At 46.2% G+C, this 17,775-nt stretch overlaps 3 protein-coding genes across 3 annotated transcripts; all 3 read right to left on the minus strand.

The window, feature by feature from the left end:
• Positions 1–231: 231 nt before the first annotated feature.
• On the minus strand, positions 232–3,397 carry med28 (mediator complex subunit 28). The gene is made up of 4 exons (XM_052083442.1): positions 3,155–3,397; positions 2,785–2,851; positions 2,573–2,685; positions 232–1,003 (listed from the first exon to the last, which is right to left on the minus strand). The coding sequence occupies exons 1-4, from the start codon at positions 3,380–3,382 to the stop codon at positions 800–802; spliced, it is 612 nt and encodes a 203-aa protein (XP_051939402.1). The 5' UTR covers positions 3,383–3,397; the 3' UTR covers positions 232–799.
• A 417-nt stretch (positions 3,398–3,814) lies between these two features.
• On the minus strand, positions 3,815–13,691 carry lap3 (leucine aminopeptidase 3). Its single transcript, XM_052083441.1, has 12 exons — positions 13,478–13,691; positions 13,219–13,334; positions 12,618–12,672; positions 12,275–12,540; positions 11,849–12,013; positions 11,082–11,240; positions 10,888–11,012; positions 4,779–4,867; positions 4,590–4,692; positions 4,330–4,409; positions 4,142–4,254; positions 3,815–4,072 (listed from the first exon to the last, which is right to left on the minus strand). The coding sequence occupies exons 1-12, from the start codon at positions 13,571–13,573 to the stop codon at positions 3,886–3,888; spliced, it is 1,554 nt and encodes a 517-aa protein (XP_051939401.1). The 5' UTR covers positions 13,574–13,691; the 3' UTR covers positions 3,815–3,885.
• Positions 13,692–14,896: 1,205 nt separating this feature from the next.
• Positions 14,897–17,758, minus strand: clrn2 (clarin 2). The gene is made up of 4 exons (XM_052083436.1): positions 17,578–17,758; positions 17,114–17,474; positions 16,154–16,333; positions 14,897–15,528 (listed from the first exon to the last, which is right to left on the minus strand). Exons 2-4 carry the CDS (start codon positions 17,364–17,366, stop codon positions 15,260–15,262), a joined length of 702 nt encoding a protein of 233 aa, XP_051939396.1. The 5' UTR covers positions 17,367–17,474; positions 17,578–17,758; the 3' UTR covers positions 14,897–15,259.
• Between the last annotated feature and the right edge of the window lie 17 nt (positions 17,759–17,775).

The following is a 17,775-nucleotide window of genomic DNA, read 5'->3' on the forward strand; positions in this document are numbered from 1 at the left end:
GACAGTGACTCCACACGGGGCGCAAATTCCACAAACAAATGCCAATTGTGACATTTCACAATCATTACATTATGAAGTAAGAAAAAAAAACTTTGATTTGGGGGCCGCGCATATTCCACATGATAGAAACTGCCACGAGTGTACAAAAATGAAGTTGAAGCAAAGATGTTTGATTGTAAATTCAAAGAAATACATACACAAGCTAATAAAGAAAATAGTAGTCACTCAGTCGAATGAAAGCAATGACAATTTTAATTGTTATATTTTTGAACAAAGTTGCAATATTGTGAAGGGGAAAAAAATGTGAACTTTACAAGAACGTTGCAATATAAGGGGAATAAGGTGTCAGATAATAAAGCTACAATATGAGGGAGGAAATAAGCTATTTTGCCAGAGAAAAAAAACTGGTGTGATTTTAGAAGAAAAACGTTGCAGTATTCCTTACAATTTTCTCTTCCAGGATTACAACCTACATCTAAGTCTCGAAAATGTCCATATTTTTTCTCCTCACTTAAAACAGCATTCCACTGAGTGGTCAAAACTGTTTTACTCCAATCCTGTAGGTGGTGGTGTTGCACATGACCACGGTTATCAGGATCTAACCGTCGTCAACTGTATGTTGTTGTTTTTTTAAGAATCCTCGCAACTGTTCTTCCTCAAATGACCAACCACCAGCGACCACACTGTATGATTTGTCCTTGGCAGAGGGAATAACCAGTCTAGCGACTCTCAGTTCTGTCTACTCCATCAAGCTTGTGGCTTGATTTGACTTGTGCGAATCGTCCACAGGGGGATTCCATCAGTTGGGTTTTAAAGGAGCGGGAGGCAAGCTGGCCGACGCCTGTTCCAGGAAGGCCAGGGGCCCGGGTGGCGGCAGGTCACTGGGCTTGCGGTGCTGCACGCTGACGTCCTCCAGCACTTGTTGCCAGTGGTGCAGTTTGGACAAATGCTTCTGTACCAGCATTTCCTTCCTCTGGAGCTCATTGCGCAACTCGGATACATCCTGCCCAGCACGAGAATGGGGATGGTTTATGTCTGACAGCCAATAATCAACTTATCAATGCTTTTCTTTTTTTTAAGATGGCACCCCCTGAGTGGCTGCCTCTCCAGCAGTGCATGTCCCTGTTTGAATTTCTTTTCATCCTTTTATTTTATTTATTTCTTCTTCCCATTTTGAGAGATGGGCAGCTTCATTTCTGCTCATCTCCTTTTTTTTCTTTTATCTTTTTACGTATTCTGTGAACGGGGATCCCAATAGCACACATTGTTTACAGCAGGGACCAGCTGTTAGCATGGCGGGCTAAAAGCGGGCTATTGGCCGGTGACAAACCTGACATCCCACGCGAGTTGAAGAGGAGGAGACGGGGGTTGTCGGGCCGGGAACATGCGCCGCAGATGGAGAAGATAGACATGTCCTCCCGTCCGTCATCATGGGAAATCTAAGATCGTTCCCAAACAAGATGGACGAGGTGGCGGTGCTAACGCAACATCAAAGGGGTTATTGCGAGGCTAGCCTACTGCTACTAGCCTACTGCTAGCCATTAGCCTCAGGCCCCATTATCTCCCGGGGGAATTCTCACACGTCATAGCTGTGACAGTGTACGTCCCCCCTCAACCCCTGTCGGCTAATGGTGATGCAGCGTGTGATGCCCTGATGAGTGTCGTGAACAGGCTGCAAACACAGTCACCCAATGCCCTGCTGATCATCTCTGGGGACTTCAACCATTGGAGAACATAAATTTTTTTAATGCCTCGGATGACGAACAAATTTCTGTTCTCAAACAAACTGAGCGCACTTCAATGCACCATTTGACTCCTCTCACCTTCCTTACACGAGGAAGTGATCCTTCCTCGGGTAGACGAGGAAGTGACGCTTCCTCGTGTTGTAGACTGTAAATTTCCCCAGTGTGAGACAAATAAAGGGTATCTTCTCTTCTCTTATCTTATCTTATGAAAATAGAAACGTGCTGGTATCATTTGTGAATATATGTGGTCACCAAACTCACGTTGTAGTATCTGTGATTCTGAGTGTGTGTGGCTTTAAATGGCAAGGCCTGGCCTGGTGAGTGATGTGGGCGTCAGGTACTCAAAGGAGTGTGATTGTTGGCTCAGCTTCGCCGCTGGCTGTTAAGCTCCTAGCCGTTAGCCAGTTTGCATTTTGAAAGACTCTGTGTCAGTTGAGTGCCATAGAAGCTCCGGTATGGATCTGCTTATTGCTAGGACTTCGATTAATTGATCATCCGATTATGGCCGAAATAATCGGCAAAATGGCCGGTTTGCCTATTAAAGCCATGTCACCATTTACAGATTTATCCTTCCTAAAATATATACAATGAAATTTGTTGAGAAGATCGTTTTATGGAACAAAGAAAATCTCAATTTAAGGAATAGACCTGCATGTCACTATTTTACACAAAGGATACACGATAGTGATCGGACTGACATGGGGGGAAAAAAATGAGGTTCAAGTTCGGAGAACAAGAGCCACTTGAAATCCACTAACATTGGTTTGGTTACTGGTACTCTTCAGCATGACTATTGGCAGTTATATGGATGAATTATAATCTAGTACCTCTTTGACCACCTGTTCTGGTTTCTGCACAGACAGCTGAAGCCTCTTCTGCAAAAAGAAGCATTCCGTCTGCCGAGCCACGTCCAAGAACTTTTGTATGCACTGGTCCACGCCTGGAAGAATCAGAAGCGAACAGTTTGAAGTTCATTTTTCATGTAATTCATCAAGACGTTGGGTTAATTTTACAAACAAAGAAATGTGCGTTCACCGACCGGTTCGGATCTCCTCTTGGTCTGTTCCGTTCACGTAGTCTTGGCTTACCAATGATGCAAAACATGCCTGAAGAATGAATGTAATCATTATTAATAACGTTATTTAATTTTGCAGTCCAGAAACCCAGGGTTAACCCCCGTGCAATGCAGGTACACACACATCATGTACACCTGACATGCGTTGTGTTGCAAAAAAAATAATGCATGCCACGCATGGGTTTTAACCCTCGTGCCATGCATTTGTTTTTGCAACACAACGCCTGTCAAGTGTACATGATGTGTGTGTACCTGCATGGCACGAGGGTCACCGTGGCGTTGTAAAAATGCTAAAACCAGTTAGCAACCCAAGCTATTTTTTTGTGTGTTTTACCTCAAACGAGGCTTCCAGTTCATCTACCAGCGTGTTGCTTCCCTGACTCCGGTTACCCGTAAGTGGGAAACCGGGCTGGCCCGGGCCACCTACGCCGGGAATAGGATGCGCGGTTGGCGGCTGCTGTCCGGGAAACATACCGCTCATAGACGACGCCATCGCTAAGCCAGTGCCGGTGAGTTCCGGATTCGGCGTGCGCATGCGCAAATACGCCTCTGTGGCCGCCATCTTGGTGGGGGCGATGTTCCTTCAGAGGAAATCCATGTAGATTGAAAATAAACCATAATTTGCAAATTTCTAAATCAAGTTTCAGGAATATTAGTCTTGGGAACCCTGTTGAGACTAAAGTGATGTCCGAATCAGCAGCAGTTTTTACTGGTTAAAACAGCACATTTGAGTAAGCCTGGTGTGTTGAAAATTGAGCAGTAAGAAATGCAACTGTGTCAGGCTGTCAGCAGCAAAATGTGCAGTCATTTTCACCAATTAAACTCATTTTAAAAAGTAGTTCAACGGTTCTGGCTAGACTATATTGGACACTATCTTAACAGCTATCCGTTTTCCATTAGCCGTTGGTAAGAGGTTGTAATGGCTGTTCACACCAAAGAAACTAGTACCCGAGGAAGAAAAAAAACTTGAGCATTTCTTTCTTTCTTTTTTTTTAATCAAGTTTGAGGAAATAATTCAAGAACTAATTTCACCCCTACTAAAGACACCCCCATTTGTAAAGTTGCTCATTTATTGTGCGCCAAAGCAGCCGCAAACTCCACCAGGGTGCGCGTTGGCCTTCCTGACATGCCCTTCTTCAAGTATGGAATTTCATCCTTGTTGCTCATCACTCCTGCGATGTCCAGATGAGCCCAGTGTGGCGAAGTGACAAATTCCCTCAAGAACGCCGCCGCCGTGCATGCGCCGCCCGACCTACCAGGAACCAAATCGGAGATTGTTTGAGAATGTCAGACTTCCTGCTTTTCTGCTTCTGATACGTACCTGCTGTACTTGCCGATGTTGTTGAGGTCGGCCAGCTGGCTGTCTGTCACCTGTCTGGTGTAGTGCTGGAACAAAGGCATTCGCCATACTCGGTCGCCTGTCACAATACTGGCCTACGTTGAGAACACATGCTTTTTGTCAGCGTCAGAGTTTAGAGATATGCATCCGCGTGTGTGTTTGTGTGAGACCTTATGAAGCTGCTCCCACAGCCAATCAGAGTTGGTAAACACTCCAGTCGCCGCCGAGCCTAGCGCGACGTCCATGGCCCCTTAGCAAACACGCGAACGCAATTGTTACTGTATGTGCATACTTTGAAAACAGGCATACCTGTTTCATTTTGAGCATGGGTAATTGAGATTTTTTTTTGTGCATCCTGTTCTGATAGATATGTCCACCCAATTTGGTGTTTGTTATCGACGATGGGAGTTGGGGAACCCTAAAATCTTACCTGTTAGCGTAGCGACGTTGACGACAGCTTTGGGGTTGAAGGTATGTGCGTAACAGAGCGCGTCGGCGAGGATAAGGCGGCCTTCTGCATCAGTGTTATCCACCTGTGCGTACAGAGAAGCGTGCAAGTCTTTCATGGTGAACAAGGACAATCCATTTTCTAGACCATTCAATGACATCGTCCACTGACCTGGATGGTTTTCCCGTTCTTTGCCATGATGACGTCACCCGGTTTGGTCGCCTTGCCGCTGGGCATGTTCTCGCACAGTGGAGCGAGACCTGGTGGAGTCCAAAAAGGCAGTATACTACTAAAGGGGAATTATTACTGAAACATTGCGATTTGTAAATTGTCCCTGGCCAACTATAAAGTGTCACATTAAACAACCAGTGACATCTTTTCAAATTTTCTGAAAATGTGTGTGTGTGACCAAGCACTTTTCAACTTTAAGCAAAGCCGCAGTGCTAGATTTGTTAGATCTGCATGCGTGACAAATGCACCCTGGTAAAGTGCTGCCTCCACGAGTGAAGATACGATACAATCAAAACTTTATGGGTACTTGGTTAATCGTGGGCAATTGTGTTAGTTAAGTTTTGCATAAGCAGCATTCATTTATGCCACAAAAGAAAATGTTTTCATGTTTTTTCTATAGAATATATTAGAGGTGCGATGATTATAATAATAATTAAATGATGTGAAGGTAAATTGTAAATAGTACTGCGATTTATCCATTTGTGTTCATATTGTATTTAATTGAAAGATGTTTGTTGTTGTTTTTTTTTTCTCTCTTCTTCTTTCTACATACATTCTTGCTGCTGGAGGCTGTAAATTTCCCCATTGTGGGACAAATAAAGGATATCTTATCTTATCTTATTAGTCAACAAGTAATTGATCGTCAAATTCATCAGTCATTATTTTGATAATGGTTAATCGTTTTGAGATCTTGTTTAATTTAAAATTGTCCATATCCTCAGAATTTCAGTTTCCCAAACAGAAATATTCTCGGATTTCTGGCTGACTGATTATTTTAGTTTTTTTTTTTTTTTTCAAAATAAGAAAAGTATCTCCCTTTCTATAGAATATATGAGAGGTGCGACGATTAGTCAACAAGTAATTGATCGTCAAATTCATCAGTCATTATTTTGATAATGGTTAATCGTTTTGAGATCTTGTTTCATTTAAAATTGTCCAAATCCTCAGAATTTCAGTATCCCAAACAGAAATATTCTCGGATTTCTGGCTGACTGATTATTTTAGTTTTTTTTGTTTTTTCAAAATAAGAAAAGTATCTCCCTTTACTTTGAAAACCATTGATCAACATTTTTGCTGATTTTATGATAACTGTTACGGACCAAATCACTGACTGCTTTTTGTATAGTGTCAATTTCAAACGATATCCTATTTCTGAAAAAAGGGATGAAATTAAAACATATTTAAAACAAAACATTCCCATATAGCCACAAAGTTGGCAAGACTGAGAATCTCTGGCCATTATAGTAACCGAAAACCTCCTCCAAAAAATGCATGAAAAATGTGATGAAATTCTTGATCCTTATTGTATATTATGTGTCCCAATGATCTTAGAAGCTACCGTATTTTCACGACTATTCGACGCATCCTACTAATGGCCGCAGTCTCAGTAATGCGTGACATTTCTGTATTTTACACATACACAGGACGCATCGTACTAATGGCCGCAGTTTTACAGTGGTAAAACATACGCCAGCTTAAACATACGGCATGCATGCGCGCACTCTAACACGTTAGCTTGAAGCATACGGTAGCATGCCAAGACATACAGATAAGATAAAAACACGTTTTTAAAAAGGCAACGAAAGCAGAACTGAGTTTGGGTGTATTTTATTTAGCCATCGTACAATGTTCTCACGTTTTTCAATCAATCATCACCCAGAAATCCATCAAAGTCCTCATCCTCTGTATCAGAAGCAGAGGACTGCACATCTCAGTTGTCATTGAATGCATCACATGCTAGTGTGAGTTGCTACGCATTGCCGAGCGGAAAGAAGGAGTAGCAACAGCAAAGTCAACATTTCTCTCGTGTGAAGCTTTCCCACATTTGAAAGTAAAGAACAGAGCGAAACATGGTGGCAGCGCGTGTGTGTGTAGAAAGAATTGAACAATTGTGCAAGTACCGTAATCCATCAAAAACGCCGCGTTCCCTCTCGTTGTTGCGTATTGTGGCGTAACTCGCCAAGCGCTGCCTCTCACTCTTTGTAAAGTTGTGTTTGCCACCGATCATCCATTGTTCCCATGCCGTTTGCAACTTTACTTTGAACGCCCGGTTGATGCCAATGTCCAGCGGTTGGAGTTCTTTAGTCAAGCCTCCGGGAATAACGGCAAGCTCAGAGTTCATTTGCTTGACTTGTTTTTTCACCGCTGCTGTGAGATGGGCACGCATGTCAAAAGCATAACCGGTGGCTTTAAGTTTGAAATGAGCTTCGTAGGCGTGTCTTTTTGTCGAATTTATTTTCAGGGGTTCTTAGAAACCAAAACCGGAGTTGTTTTGCAACAATGCACATTGCCACACTCTATACAAGTGTTGGTACTGGCTTGAGGCGTCCACTTACACGCCCACCCTTCACCATTGGCGGACTAGCTTGCCTGTCCTCTCTCTCTCTCTCTCTCCCTCTCTCCCTCTCTCCCTCTCTCCCTCTCTCCCTCTCTCTCTCTCTCTCTCCCTCTCCATATATGTATATATACACGCCCACCCTTCCCTGATTGGCCGACTTCTCTCCCGCATGCCTGGCCACAGTCACTTCCGCCTTTTCTCTATATAAACAGCGTGTCGGCTGTCAGTCAGATTTTGGAACTCAGCGCATATAAAGGACGCTCCGCACCATAAGGCGTCCTGTCCATTTTGGAGAAAATTTAAGACTTTTAATGGCGCCTTATAGTCGTGAAAATACGGTAAGTTGTCTGGGGCTTTATGCCCCTGGCAGGGTCACCCATGGCAAACAGGTTCTAGGTGAGGGGCCAGACAAAGCACGGCTCAAAGAAACCAATGATGATTGCAATAAATGGATCTAGGTTTCCCTTGCCCGGATGCGGGTCACCGGGGCCCCCTTCTGGAGCCAGGCCTGGAGGTGGGGCTCGTTGGCAAGCGCCTGGTGGCCGGGCCTACACCCAAGGGGCCCGGCCAGGCACAGCCCGAAGAGGCAACGTGGGTCCCCCTTCCCGTGGGCTCACCACCCATGAGAGGGGCCAAAGGGGTCGGGTGCAATGTGAGCTGGGCGGCAGCCAAAGGCGGGGACCCTGGCGGTCCGATCCTCGGCTGCAGAAGCTAGCTCTTGGGACATGGAATGTCACCTCTCAGGCAGGGAAGGAGCCCGAGCTGGTGTGTGAGGCAGAGAATTTCCGACTGGATATAGTCGGACTTGCCTCCACACACAGCCTGGGTTCTGGTACCAGTTCTCTGGAGAGGGGTTGGACTCTCTTCCACTCTGGAGTTGCTCACGGTGAGAGGCGCAGAGCAGGTGTGGGCATACTCATTGCCCCCCGGCTCAGTGCCTGTACATTGGGGTTCACACCGGTAGACAAGAGGGTTGCCTCCCTCCGCCTTCGGGTGTGTGGACGGGTCCTGACTGTTGTTTGTGCATATGCACCAAACAGCAGCTCAGCATACCCACCCTTTTTGGAGTCCTTGGAGGGTGTGCTGGAGAGTACTCCTGCTGGGGACTCCCCCTTGTTCTGCTGGGGGACTTCAATGCTCACGTGGGCAATGACAGTGAGACCTGGAGGGGCGTGATTGGGAGGAACGGCCCCCCCCGATCAGAACCCGAGTGGCGTTTTGTTATTGGACTTCTGTGCTCGTCACGGATTGTCCATAACCAACACCTTGTTCAAACATAAGGGTGTCCATATGTGCACTTGGCACCAAGACACCCTAGGCCGCAGTTCGATGATCGACTTTGTATCATCGGATTTGCGGCCGCATGTTCTGGACACTCGGGTGAAGAGAGGGGCGGAGCTGTCAACTGATCACCACCTGGTGGTGAGTAGGCTCCGATGGTGGGGGAAGATGCCGGTCCGTCCTGGCAGACCCAAACGTATAGTGAGGGTTTGTTGGGAGCGTCTGGCGGAATCCCCTGTCAGAAGGAGTTTCAACTCCCACCTCCAACAGAGCTTTTCCCATGTTCCGGGGGAGGCGGGGGACATTGAACCCGAGTGGACCATGTTCCATGCCTCTATTGTTGAGGCGGCCAATCTGAGTTGTGGCCGTAAGGTGGTTGGTGCCTGTCGTGGCGGCAACCCCCGTACTCGCTGGTGGACACCAGCAGTAAGGGATGCCATCAAGCTGAAGAAGGAGTCCTATCGAGCCTTTATGGCCTGTGGGACCCCAGAGGCAGCTGACGGGTACCGACTGGCCAAGCGGACCGCGGCTTTGGTGGTCGCTGAGGCAAAAACCAGAGCGTGGGAAGAGTTCGGTGAGGCCATGGAAGCCAACTTCCGGACGGCTTCGAGGAAATTCTGGTCCACCATCCGACGTCTCAGGAGGGGGAAGCAGTGCACCACTAACACTGTGTACAGTGGGGATGGGGCGCTGCTGACTTCGACTCGGGACGTTGTGAACCGGTGGGCAGAGTACTTCGAAGACCTCCTCAACTCCACCAACACGCGTTCCTTGGAGGAAGCAGAGCCTGGGGACTCTGAGGTGGGCTCTCCTATCTCTGTGGTTGAAGTCACCAATGTGGTTAAAAAGCTCCTCTGTGGCAAGGCCCCAGGGGTGGATGAGATCCGCCTGGAGTTCCTCAAGGCTCTGGATGTTGTGGGGCTGTCCTGGTTGACACGCCTCTGCAACATCGCGTGGTCAACAGGGAGAGTGCCTCTGGATTGGCAGACCGGGGTGGTAGTCCCTCTTTTTAAAAAGGGGGACCGGAGGGTGTGTTCCAACTACAGAGGGATCACACTCCTCAGCCTCCCTGGTAAGGTCTATTCAGGGGTGCTGGAGAGGAGGGTCCGTCAGGAAGTCGAGCCTCAGATTGAGGAGGAGCAGTGTGGTTTTCGTCCCGGCCGTGGAACAGTGGACCAGCTCTACACCCTTAGCAGGGTCCTTGAGGGTATGTGGGAATTCGCCCAACCAGTCTACATGTGTTTTGTGGACTTGGAGAAGGCGTTTGACCGTGTCCCTCGGGGAGTTCTGTGGGGGGTTATTCGTGGGTATGGGGTACCGAACCCCCTGATACGGGCTGTTCGGTCACTATACCACCGATGTCAGAGTTTGGTTCGCATTGCCGGCAGTAAGTCGGAATCGTTTCCAGTGGGGGTAGGACTCCGCCAAGGCTGCCCTTTGTCGCAGATTCTGCTCATAACCTTTATGGACAGAATTTCTAGGCACAGCCGAAGCGTTGAGGGGGTCCGTTTTGGGGGCCTCAGTATTGCATCACTGCTTTTTGCAGATGATGTGGTGGTGTTGGCTCCTTCAAACGGGGCTCTCCAACTCTCACTGGAGCGTTTCGCAGCCGAGTGGGAAGCGGTTGGGATGAAAATCAGCACCTCCAAATCTGAAACCATGGTCCTCAGTCGGAAAAGGGTGGAGTGCCCCCTCCGGGTCGGGGAGGAGATCTTGCCCCAAGTGGAGGAGTTCAAGTATCTTGGGGTCTTGTTCACGAGTGGGGGTAGGAGGGAGCGGGAGATCGACAGGCGGATCGGTGCAGCGTCTGCTGTGATGCGGGCGTTGTATCGGTCTGTCGTGGTGAAGAAGGAGCTGAGCCAAAGGGCGAAGCTCTCAATTTACCGTTCGATCTACGTCCCAACCCTCACCTATGGTCACGAGCTATGGGTCGTGACCCAAAGAACGAGATCCCGGATACAAGCGGCTGAAATGAGTTTTCTCCGCAGGGTGTCCGGGCTCTCCCTTAGAGATAAGGTGAGAAGCTCAGTCATCTGGGAGGGGCTCAGAGTCGAGCCGCTTCTCCTCCACATCGAGAGGAGCCAGATGAGGTGGCTTGGGCATCTGATTCGGATGCCTCCTGAGCGCCTCCCCGGTGAGGTGTTCCGGTCATGTCCCACTGGGAGGAGACCCCGAGGAAGACCCAGGACACGCTGGAGAGACTATGTCACCCAGCTTGCCTGGGAACGACTCGGGATACCCCGGGGAGAGCTGGAAGAAGTAGCTGGGGAGAGGGAAGTCTGGGCTTCCCTGCTAAAGCTGTTGCCCCCGCGACCCGGCCCCGGATAAGCGGTAGATGATGGATGGATGGATGGATGGAAGATTCCATTTTGAAATAGTTGAATAAGTTTTCTTTCATCCAACACGCATGACAGAGTGAGGGAGGCTCACCGATGATGTTGATGGGCAGCTTGAGGGCAGCCGCCGTGACGACCGTGGAGCACACGGTGGCGGCTCCGCCCATATCGGCTCGCATCATATCCATGGAAGCCGAAGGCTTCAGAGAAATGCCGCCGCTAGGAAGAGAGAGGAGGTAAATAATATGCAAGCGCACGGGTAATCAGGGTGCGTTTGTGGCAGGTTACCTGTCAAAGGTGATGCCCTTGCCGACCAGAAGCAGAGGGGCCTGAGCGCTGTCGGGTGAGCCGTTGTAATGCAGCTCCAGGAAGACAGGGGGCTCCTCCGAGCCTTTGGATACACTGAGAAACGCGCCCATCCCTTGCTCCTCGATCCACGCCTGTGATCTGCGAGTCAGGTTTATATTATATAATCCACAGTACAACACTACCATTGACACTTCAGTTGGAACGCTAGCCCTTAAAAGTAAAAGCTAAAACCTGCCACTGTATATTGATCTGTTGGATTTTATATTCAATACAGAACAGTGGTTAAGTTTTGAATGCATATTAATTAAATTCACCCGGTTTAACAAGAGCAGCGTGCCTGACATAAAGCCTCAATCCAGTCTGTTTGAGTTGTCTCCCCGCTCCGACATAATCAGGTGTGTTGGAGAAAGGAGACATATAAAATAGGCTCGCTCACGAGGGGCTCTCAAGGACCCGAGTCGGGCACCACGGGAAAAGGGCACCACGGGAAAAGAACGCCTTTCACATGACAAATGAAAACATAGTGTTTTATCGCCATCTAGAGGCATATAAAGGCAGTTATAAATATTTTGCATGGCCATCAATTAAATTGAATTGAATACAACCTTATTGTCAAATGTGCATACAGCACAGATGAAATGGCTTATGTTTTCATTTTTCCTGGTATGTTTCCTGCAATTTCCATATAAAATCACCTTTGCATACGACTACTACTAACGAGATATACAATACAATAAATACTATACCTCTTATGGACTAATACCCGGTCGCCATATTGCGCCAGCCGCTCTTCAATGGTCTTGGCGAAAGCGGTGGGAGTGATGTGATTGGCTGGGGCCTCCATGAGGAGGCGGGCTAGGTTTTGCCCTTCGGCGTACAGCACTCCTTTCTCCCACGCTGTCAGTTCAGCACTAAACGCAACCACACCCACACCCACACACCCACACACACACACACACACACACACACACACACACACACCCACACCCACACCCACACCCACACACGCGCGTTTCATACAGATGCCGGTGCTCCCTGCAGTTAAATACAATCCCAACAACGATTGTTGCAAAGTAGCTTACCCAGTAGAGAGGCCTGTTAGCCTCTGCAGTTAAGATATGCTACTACATGAGCATGCTGGACTACTGAATTAATGACACTCCTCGTCATACCTGGCATGAGGCTGCACTGTCACTTTGGGCTTTTTCTTGGATTTCAGCTGGTCATACTGAAACAGGCCCAGTAAGGCGCCCTCTGCTGCCGCCTGAGGGTCGCCGCAGCCGTCCACCTCCACATGGTTCACGTCCAGGTCCTGGAGAACCCTGCAGCCCGCCGACACAGCCACGCGGATGTTCTCCTTGGCGCAGTCCCAGTTCTCTGCCCTGCACACACCCGCTGTGACTTCATCCAGACCGACTACGGCGACACATGGGAAGTCCTGGATGACAAACAGTCAACTAGTGACAAAATGTGCTGTTATAATTGTTTTTCTTCGACAGATGTGAGATTACCCACCTTGTGAACTCCATAGAATACCCTGCTTTTGCCCTTCTTAAGAGGCGATCCGGAACTGCAAAGACATATTGCGTGATTGTAGTATTCGCACATTGATGGCACAAAAACAGAGGGTGACTAATTACAGCCAAAAAAGGATGCACAGATCCCAAAAACTAACACTTGATGCCATTACAGTACTTGTAATTGTGCTGAAAATGTGTTTGTGACTGCCCCCAAGCAGTGTACATCATTTATTTTGCAGATCATAATTTTCAGGCACCTAAATGTTTGGTCATCTGTGTTCTTTAAGTATTAGTGCAGAGTATCGGAGCATCTTATGAATACGTACCGATTACCATACTGTGTAGTATCAGCACTGAAACCAATACTGGTATTGGTGCATCCCTAGTATTAAATGAAAGTAAGAAGTGTAACGACTGCTTTTCATTTTGTAGGACAATTCTACAGATTTGTCAATTCATTTGCTTTTGTAATGTGTTTCATTGTAAAGCGCTGTTATCACACACTTTTGATATCAAAAGCAAAAGTATGAAATGATTAAAGGACGAAAAGATGATTAATTGACAGATTTTTTTAATGTTGGTATAGAGAAACTTACATTTTCAGTAATTCGGACAGCTTTCCAGACACTTTACGATCAAAACCTTCAGCTGCCCCCGTCAAATGAAGGCTGCCTTCCTTTTCCTTCTTCTCGAACACTCCCAGCACCAAACCCTGCGAAGGGCAAAAAAAAACAACAACAATGAAACATTTTAATTCATTAAAAGGTGACATTTCCGGAAAGAGGAGACACGGTCGGGAAAAAATTAGGAGTGTCTAAAATGCTGAATTATGTCCGGACTACTGCCGTCACTCACTTTTCTTTCCATCTGGAGACTTTTGGAGACGCAAAATGTCCGACAGGAATTGGTCCGCGTGAGGGGCAGCACTACAGCTCTCCTCATAAGGAACATATTCGATATCTCGAGATCATGTGGGGGGTAAAGTACAAAATTCTAACAGGACGCTGCGTCAAAGGTCGCACGCATGAGCTGTAAAGATACCAACATTGAGGAAGTCGCTATTTGTCTACGTCATCAACTAGCGACTGACAACCAACAAAAGTGATTAAAAAAAATAATAAAGCCCACGCAAAAACAAATAACCAACATTTAATTTAAATATCCTGTGAAATAGGTGCTTCTATGAACTCATTTAAACATAAACGACATTCTCAATGAAAACACGAGATTAATTTAAATGACACTGTTAATTTCAATTTGAGACTTACTTGTAAGTGTCACGTCCCGTGTTTGCCAGCAGGGGGCGGGCTTTCTGCCCTCCGCTTGCACACCTGTCACCCATTTGTGAATGATTACTCTGCCTTTATTTGGACGCTCTGGCAGTCTACTCACTGCCGGAGTATTCCACGCCGTGCCAAAATTCTCTCTCCCAATTCCTATTTGTATTATTCATTGCCTCTTAGCCTTGTGGCTGTTATTGCGCGTTGTTGTTCCTCTTGCGAATGAGATTTATATAATTGTCTAATCAGACCCTCCTTGCTATTTTTTCCGCAAACGTTTTCTGTTGTTCTCTTTATTTTATCCCTGGTCCTTATTTTGACCAGCGCTTTTTGTTATTCTCCCTGTCGGGTAATTTTGTGTTCGTATTAAAGACTCCTTTTGTTCTCTGACAAAACCTTTTTCTGTGTCTGCTATTTCGGGGATCCACTTTCAGTTATTTTGTTGTGCACGAAGCAATTATTCCATCGCTTCGGGCACAACGGGACAGTAAGACTTTATTTTTGTGCTTTTAAATTTTCATTTTCATATTCCCCCAAGACCACTATCCCAAACAACTCATACACGCAACTCTATGGAGACACCTGAAAGGAGAAGCAGTTTCACAACATTTATGACAACAACGATCATAATAACAATTATTATTATTATTATTATTATTATTATTATTTACCTAGTTGTATACCAATTAATTCAAACGTTAAACATAAATCCATTCATTTTCTATAAATCAAGCAGATTACGGTCACAGGTGAGCTGAAGCCAATCTGATTTTGGAAGAACATGCAAAAAAGTAAGGCCTGGGCGAATACTCTTACCCCAAACCTCAGAAATTCAAGGTAGGGGTGGTCAGCACTTGTACTGCTAGTTAAATTAAAATAAAGTAAGTGTTAATACAACTCTGTTTTCTATGATTTGAACAGCTGCTTTGGTTACAAAATATACTTTCTTGGCCATTTAAATTGGCAAACCATGAAGAATATAACAAGAATAAGAAAAAATTAACTGACACATTTATTTTATCTGATACACAGAAGCCTTTAGGGATGAATAGCCTCAGTAAATAATAGATATGTAAGCACATACAAAACAAATGTCCTTTACAACATCAGTACATGAACAACATGCAAAATAAAAAGTGCTTTTTAAATTTTTCTATGGTATCTTGTGTAATTTTGTGACCATAAACAGGAATATTGGCCATTATGATCATGCTGTCATGTTCAGATGATCAATGCAGGTAATTTATAAATAAAATGTATTATTATTATTATTTGATCCAATTCTCGTGTAACATTGTGTCTACTTGGCAAGTTTCTCGAAAGCAAACAGTCATTGGCACCATCTTTACTGTAACTGTCAGTAGAGTAGATCCAGTGAGGAGATGGTGGGCTGCTCAGGCATTTTGACCTCCGCTTTAGGCAGCTTGATACGACTCATGGCGACCACTCCACACACGGCCAGGTGAGTGGTTGCACTGGCAATGCTCAGCCAGAAGGACCAGTCAAGCTTATCATCGAGGACAACCAAAGCGAAGAGATTCTCCCTGTAGTTGACCACGCGCTCGGTGAGGCTGTGGTGCCTCACAGCTGCCAGGAAGCAAACAGCAGCCAGGGTGACCAAAACAGCTGGAGGCACAACAGGGGGAAGTGTTTCGGGGTTCAGTAGGGCTGGCCATTTATGACAAAGATTGTAATTTGTCTTTCCCCCCCCCCCCCCTCAGTATTTCGATTGAGAATTAATATGAAGTTATTTTTTCAAGGTCCTCTATTTTTTAACAATCTCAGGCAATACGCATAATTAATGACCCCTGAAATGGTTTCTAATTGCCTCGAGATTCTTGAAGATGGCAGCAAAATATGTCTTATGAAGGTCCTCAAGTCACTTCAACGTAGTTTCTATCCACCAAGATTTCCCAAAACAATATTTTCAGTAGACAGGGCTTTTGCCCGAGCACAAAAACAGTGAATAGGGGAGTAAGTATAGATATATCCCCGCCCAAAATCTGCGTATAAGTAAATTTGAGAGTAGCAAATGACCAATATACGGAGAATGGACAGGCAGATGTCTGCATTTTCTGTTTGAACAGAAGGGCCAATGTTAACATGACGTATTTATGTGACTAGATAACGGATTCTTTATGTGCATATGTGAATGAATGGACAGATATGTGATCCCTTGTTCTACCTGGTAACAAGGGATCATGAAAAACAGCTGTCACACCATGAGGGGAAACAACGTCAGGATATGTACCGGCGATGACATTCCACAGGTAGAGTCCCTTGTGACCCTTGATGCTCTGGTAGGGGACCTTGCGTGCATTGTAAATGCTGAAGGACAGGCTGACCAATGCAAAGAATACGGCCGCCAGCAGGAAGAGGATCACCATCACGTGAAGTCCGCCGTTCAGTGTGTGCACCAGCTTTGGGAAGACTACAGTACACACACATTGGGTTACACTTTTGTTTTAAAAAAGCCTACTAGAACAATTAAGTTTATGTTGTGTTAATAAGAGGCAATTGAAATGGTGGCAGGTGTCAGCTGACTCCCATGAGTTTGAATGTTAATTTCGGACCACAGCCACGTCCCCATTTTTAAGAGGACGTATATACTTGTGCATCCACGTTATCCTAATTGTTTATTTTTACATCCACTCTCAAAAAGACTTGATTTTTTTTTATAATTGAGCTGTACACTGATAGGTCAAAATCATGTTGGAAAAAAAAGCTTCTCGAATATTTTGTGTGGCCCTCTATTTATTTATTTTTTTGTATCACAAAACCTGGCTTTTGAACTGAGGTGTGCAGACTTTTTATGTCCAAACAACAACTAAGCAATGTCACACGAGAGGGATTGATATTGTGCTCACCGAGCTTTATGAAAGTAATTCTGGCTTGGTCATTGTTTTCCAAAGTAAAAGCAGTTCTTGTTAATGTCTTATTTTGAAAGAGAAAAGAGATTCAGTCTGCATGACAGACTAGGAAAAAAATCTGAGAATTAATTATACTGTTGAGGGGTTGAAATCAGAGGATGTGGATGATTTTAAGTTAAATAGTGGGTCTAAAAGATTACTTGACTGTTAAAATAGTTGTCGATTAATTTGATAATCGATTAGTTGTCTGACCCATGTTGGTTTTAAGAATCAAATGTGACTGAAATTAGACTCCAAAGTTTGTTATGCATGTACCCCTGCTTGAATGTTTTTTAGCTTACTGTGGATTTTGGAACGCCTAGTCCCAAGCCCGCACTTCTTTGTCTTGCCTCCGCGGAAGAGACCGTAGTAGACGTGCCCGGTGAACAGCTCCAGCTCAGGGTGGGACGCGTTGACGAGGTCGACGCCGGTTTTGCACAGGAAGTGCCCGGTGACCCAGCGTTCCGTGGACAGGGCCACCAATAGGAGGGCCACGGATCCGACGCAGAGCACCGAGGCCGCCGAGAAGCTTATCCGTTTCCACAGAGAAGGCATCCTAAGCCGACTAGCCCTGCGTGTCGCCCCAGGAGACGGAACACCGCGCCGGGCAGCGACCGCAGCCGAGCGCCGCCGGCCACCGCCTGCATCGGTTTATCCGGCGGGCTGAATTAGAAAAAGGAACGGTGGTCATAAAGTCAGAGCTGTTGGCACGCTCGTAACTAGGAAAGGAGTAAACGAATCTATGGCGGTCAAAGGGATCCCTTACCGGGGAGAAACTCTATCCCGTCTGCCCCACGCTGCTCTTCATCCGAGGCAATACATTACCTTTGGGAGGCATCTGGCGACCTTTAGGCATGGCGCCGAGACAAAACATATTAAACCATACACGCGTCGTTAATTACGTTCACTTGGATCCCAAAGGTTACAATTTACTCCCAAGCACAGTGTGGGGGCCACATTGAAA

The sequence above is a fragment of the Hippocampus zosterae genome, chromosome 13 (assembly GCF_025434085.1).
Source record: "Hippocampus zosterae strain Florida chromosome 13, ASM2543408v3, whole genome shotgun sequence".
NCBI lineage: Eukaryota > Metazoa > Chordata > Actinopteri > Syngnathiformes > Syngnathidae > Hippocampus > Hippocampus zosterae.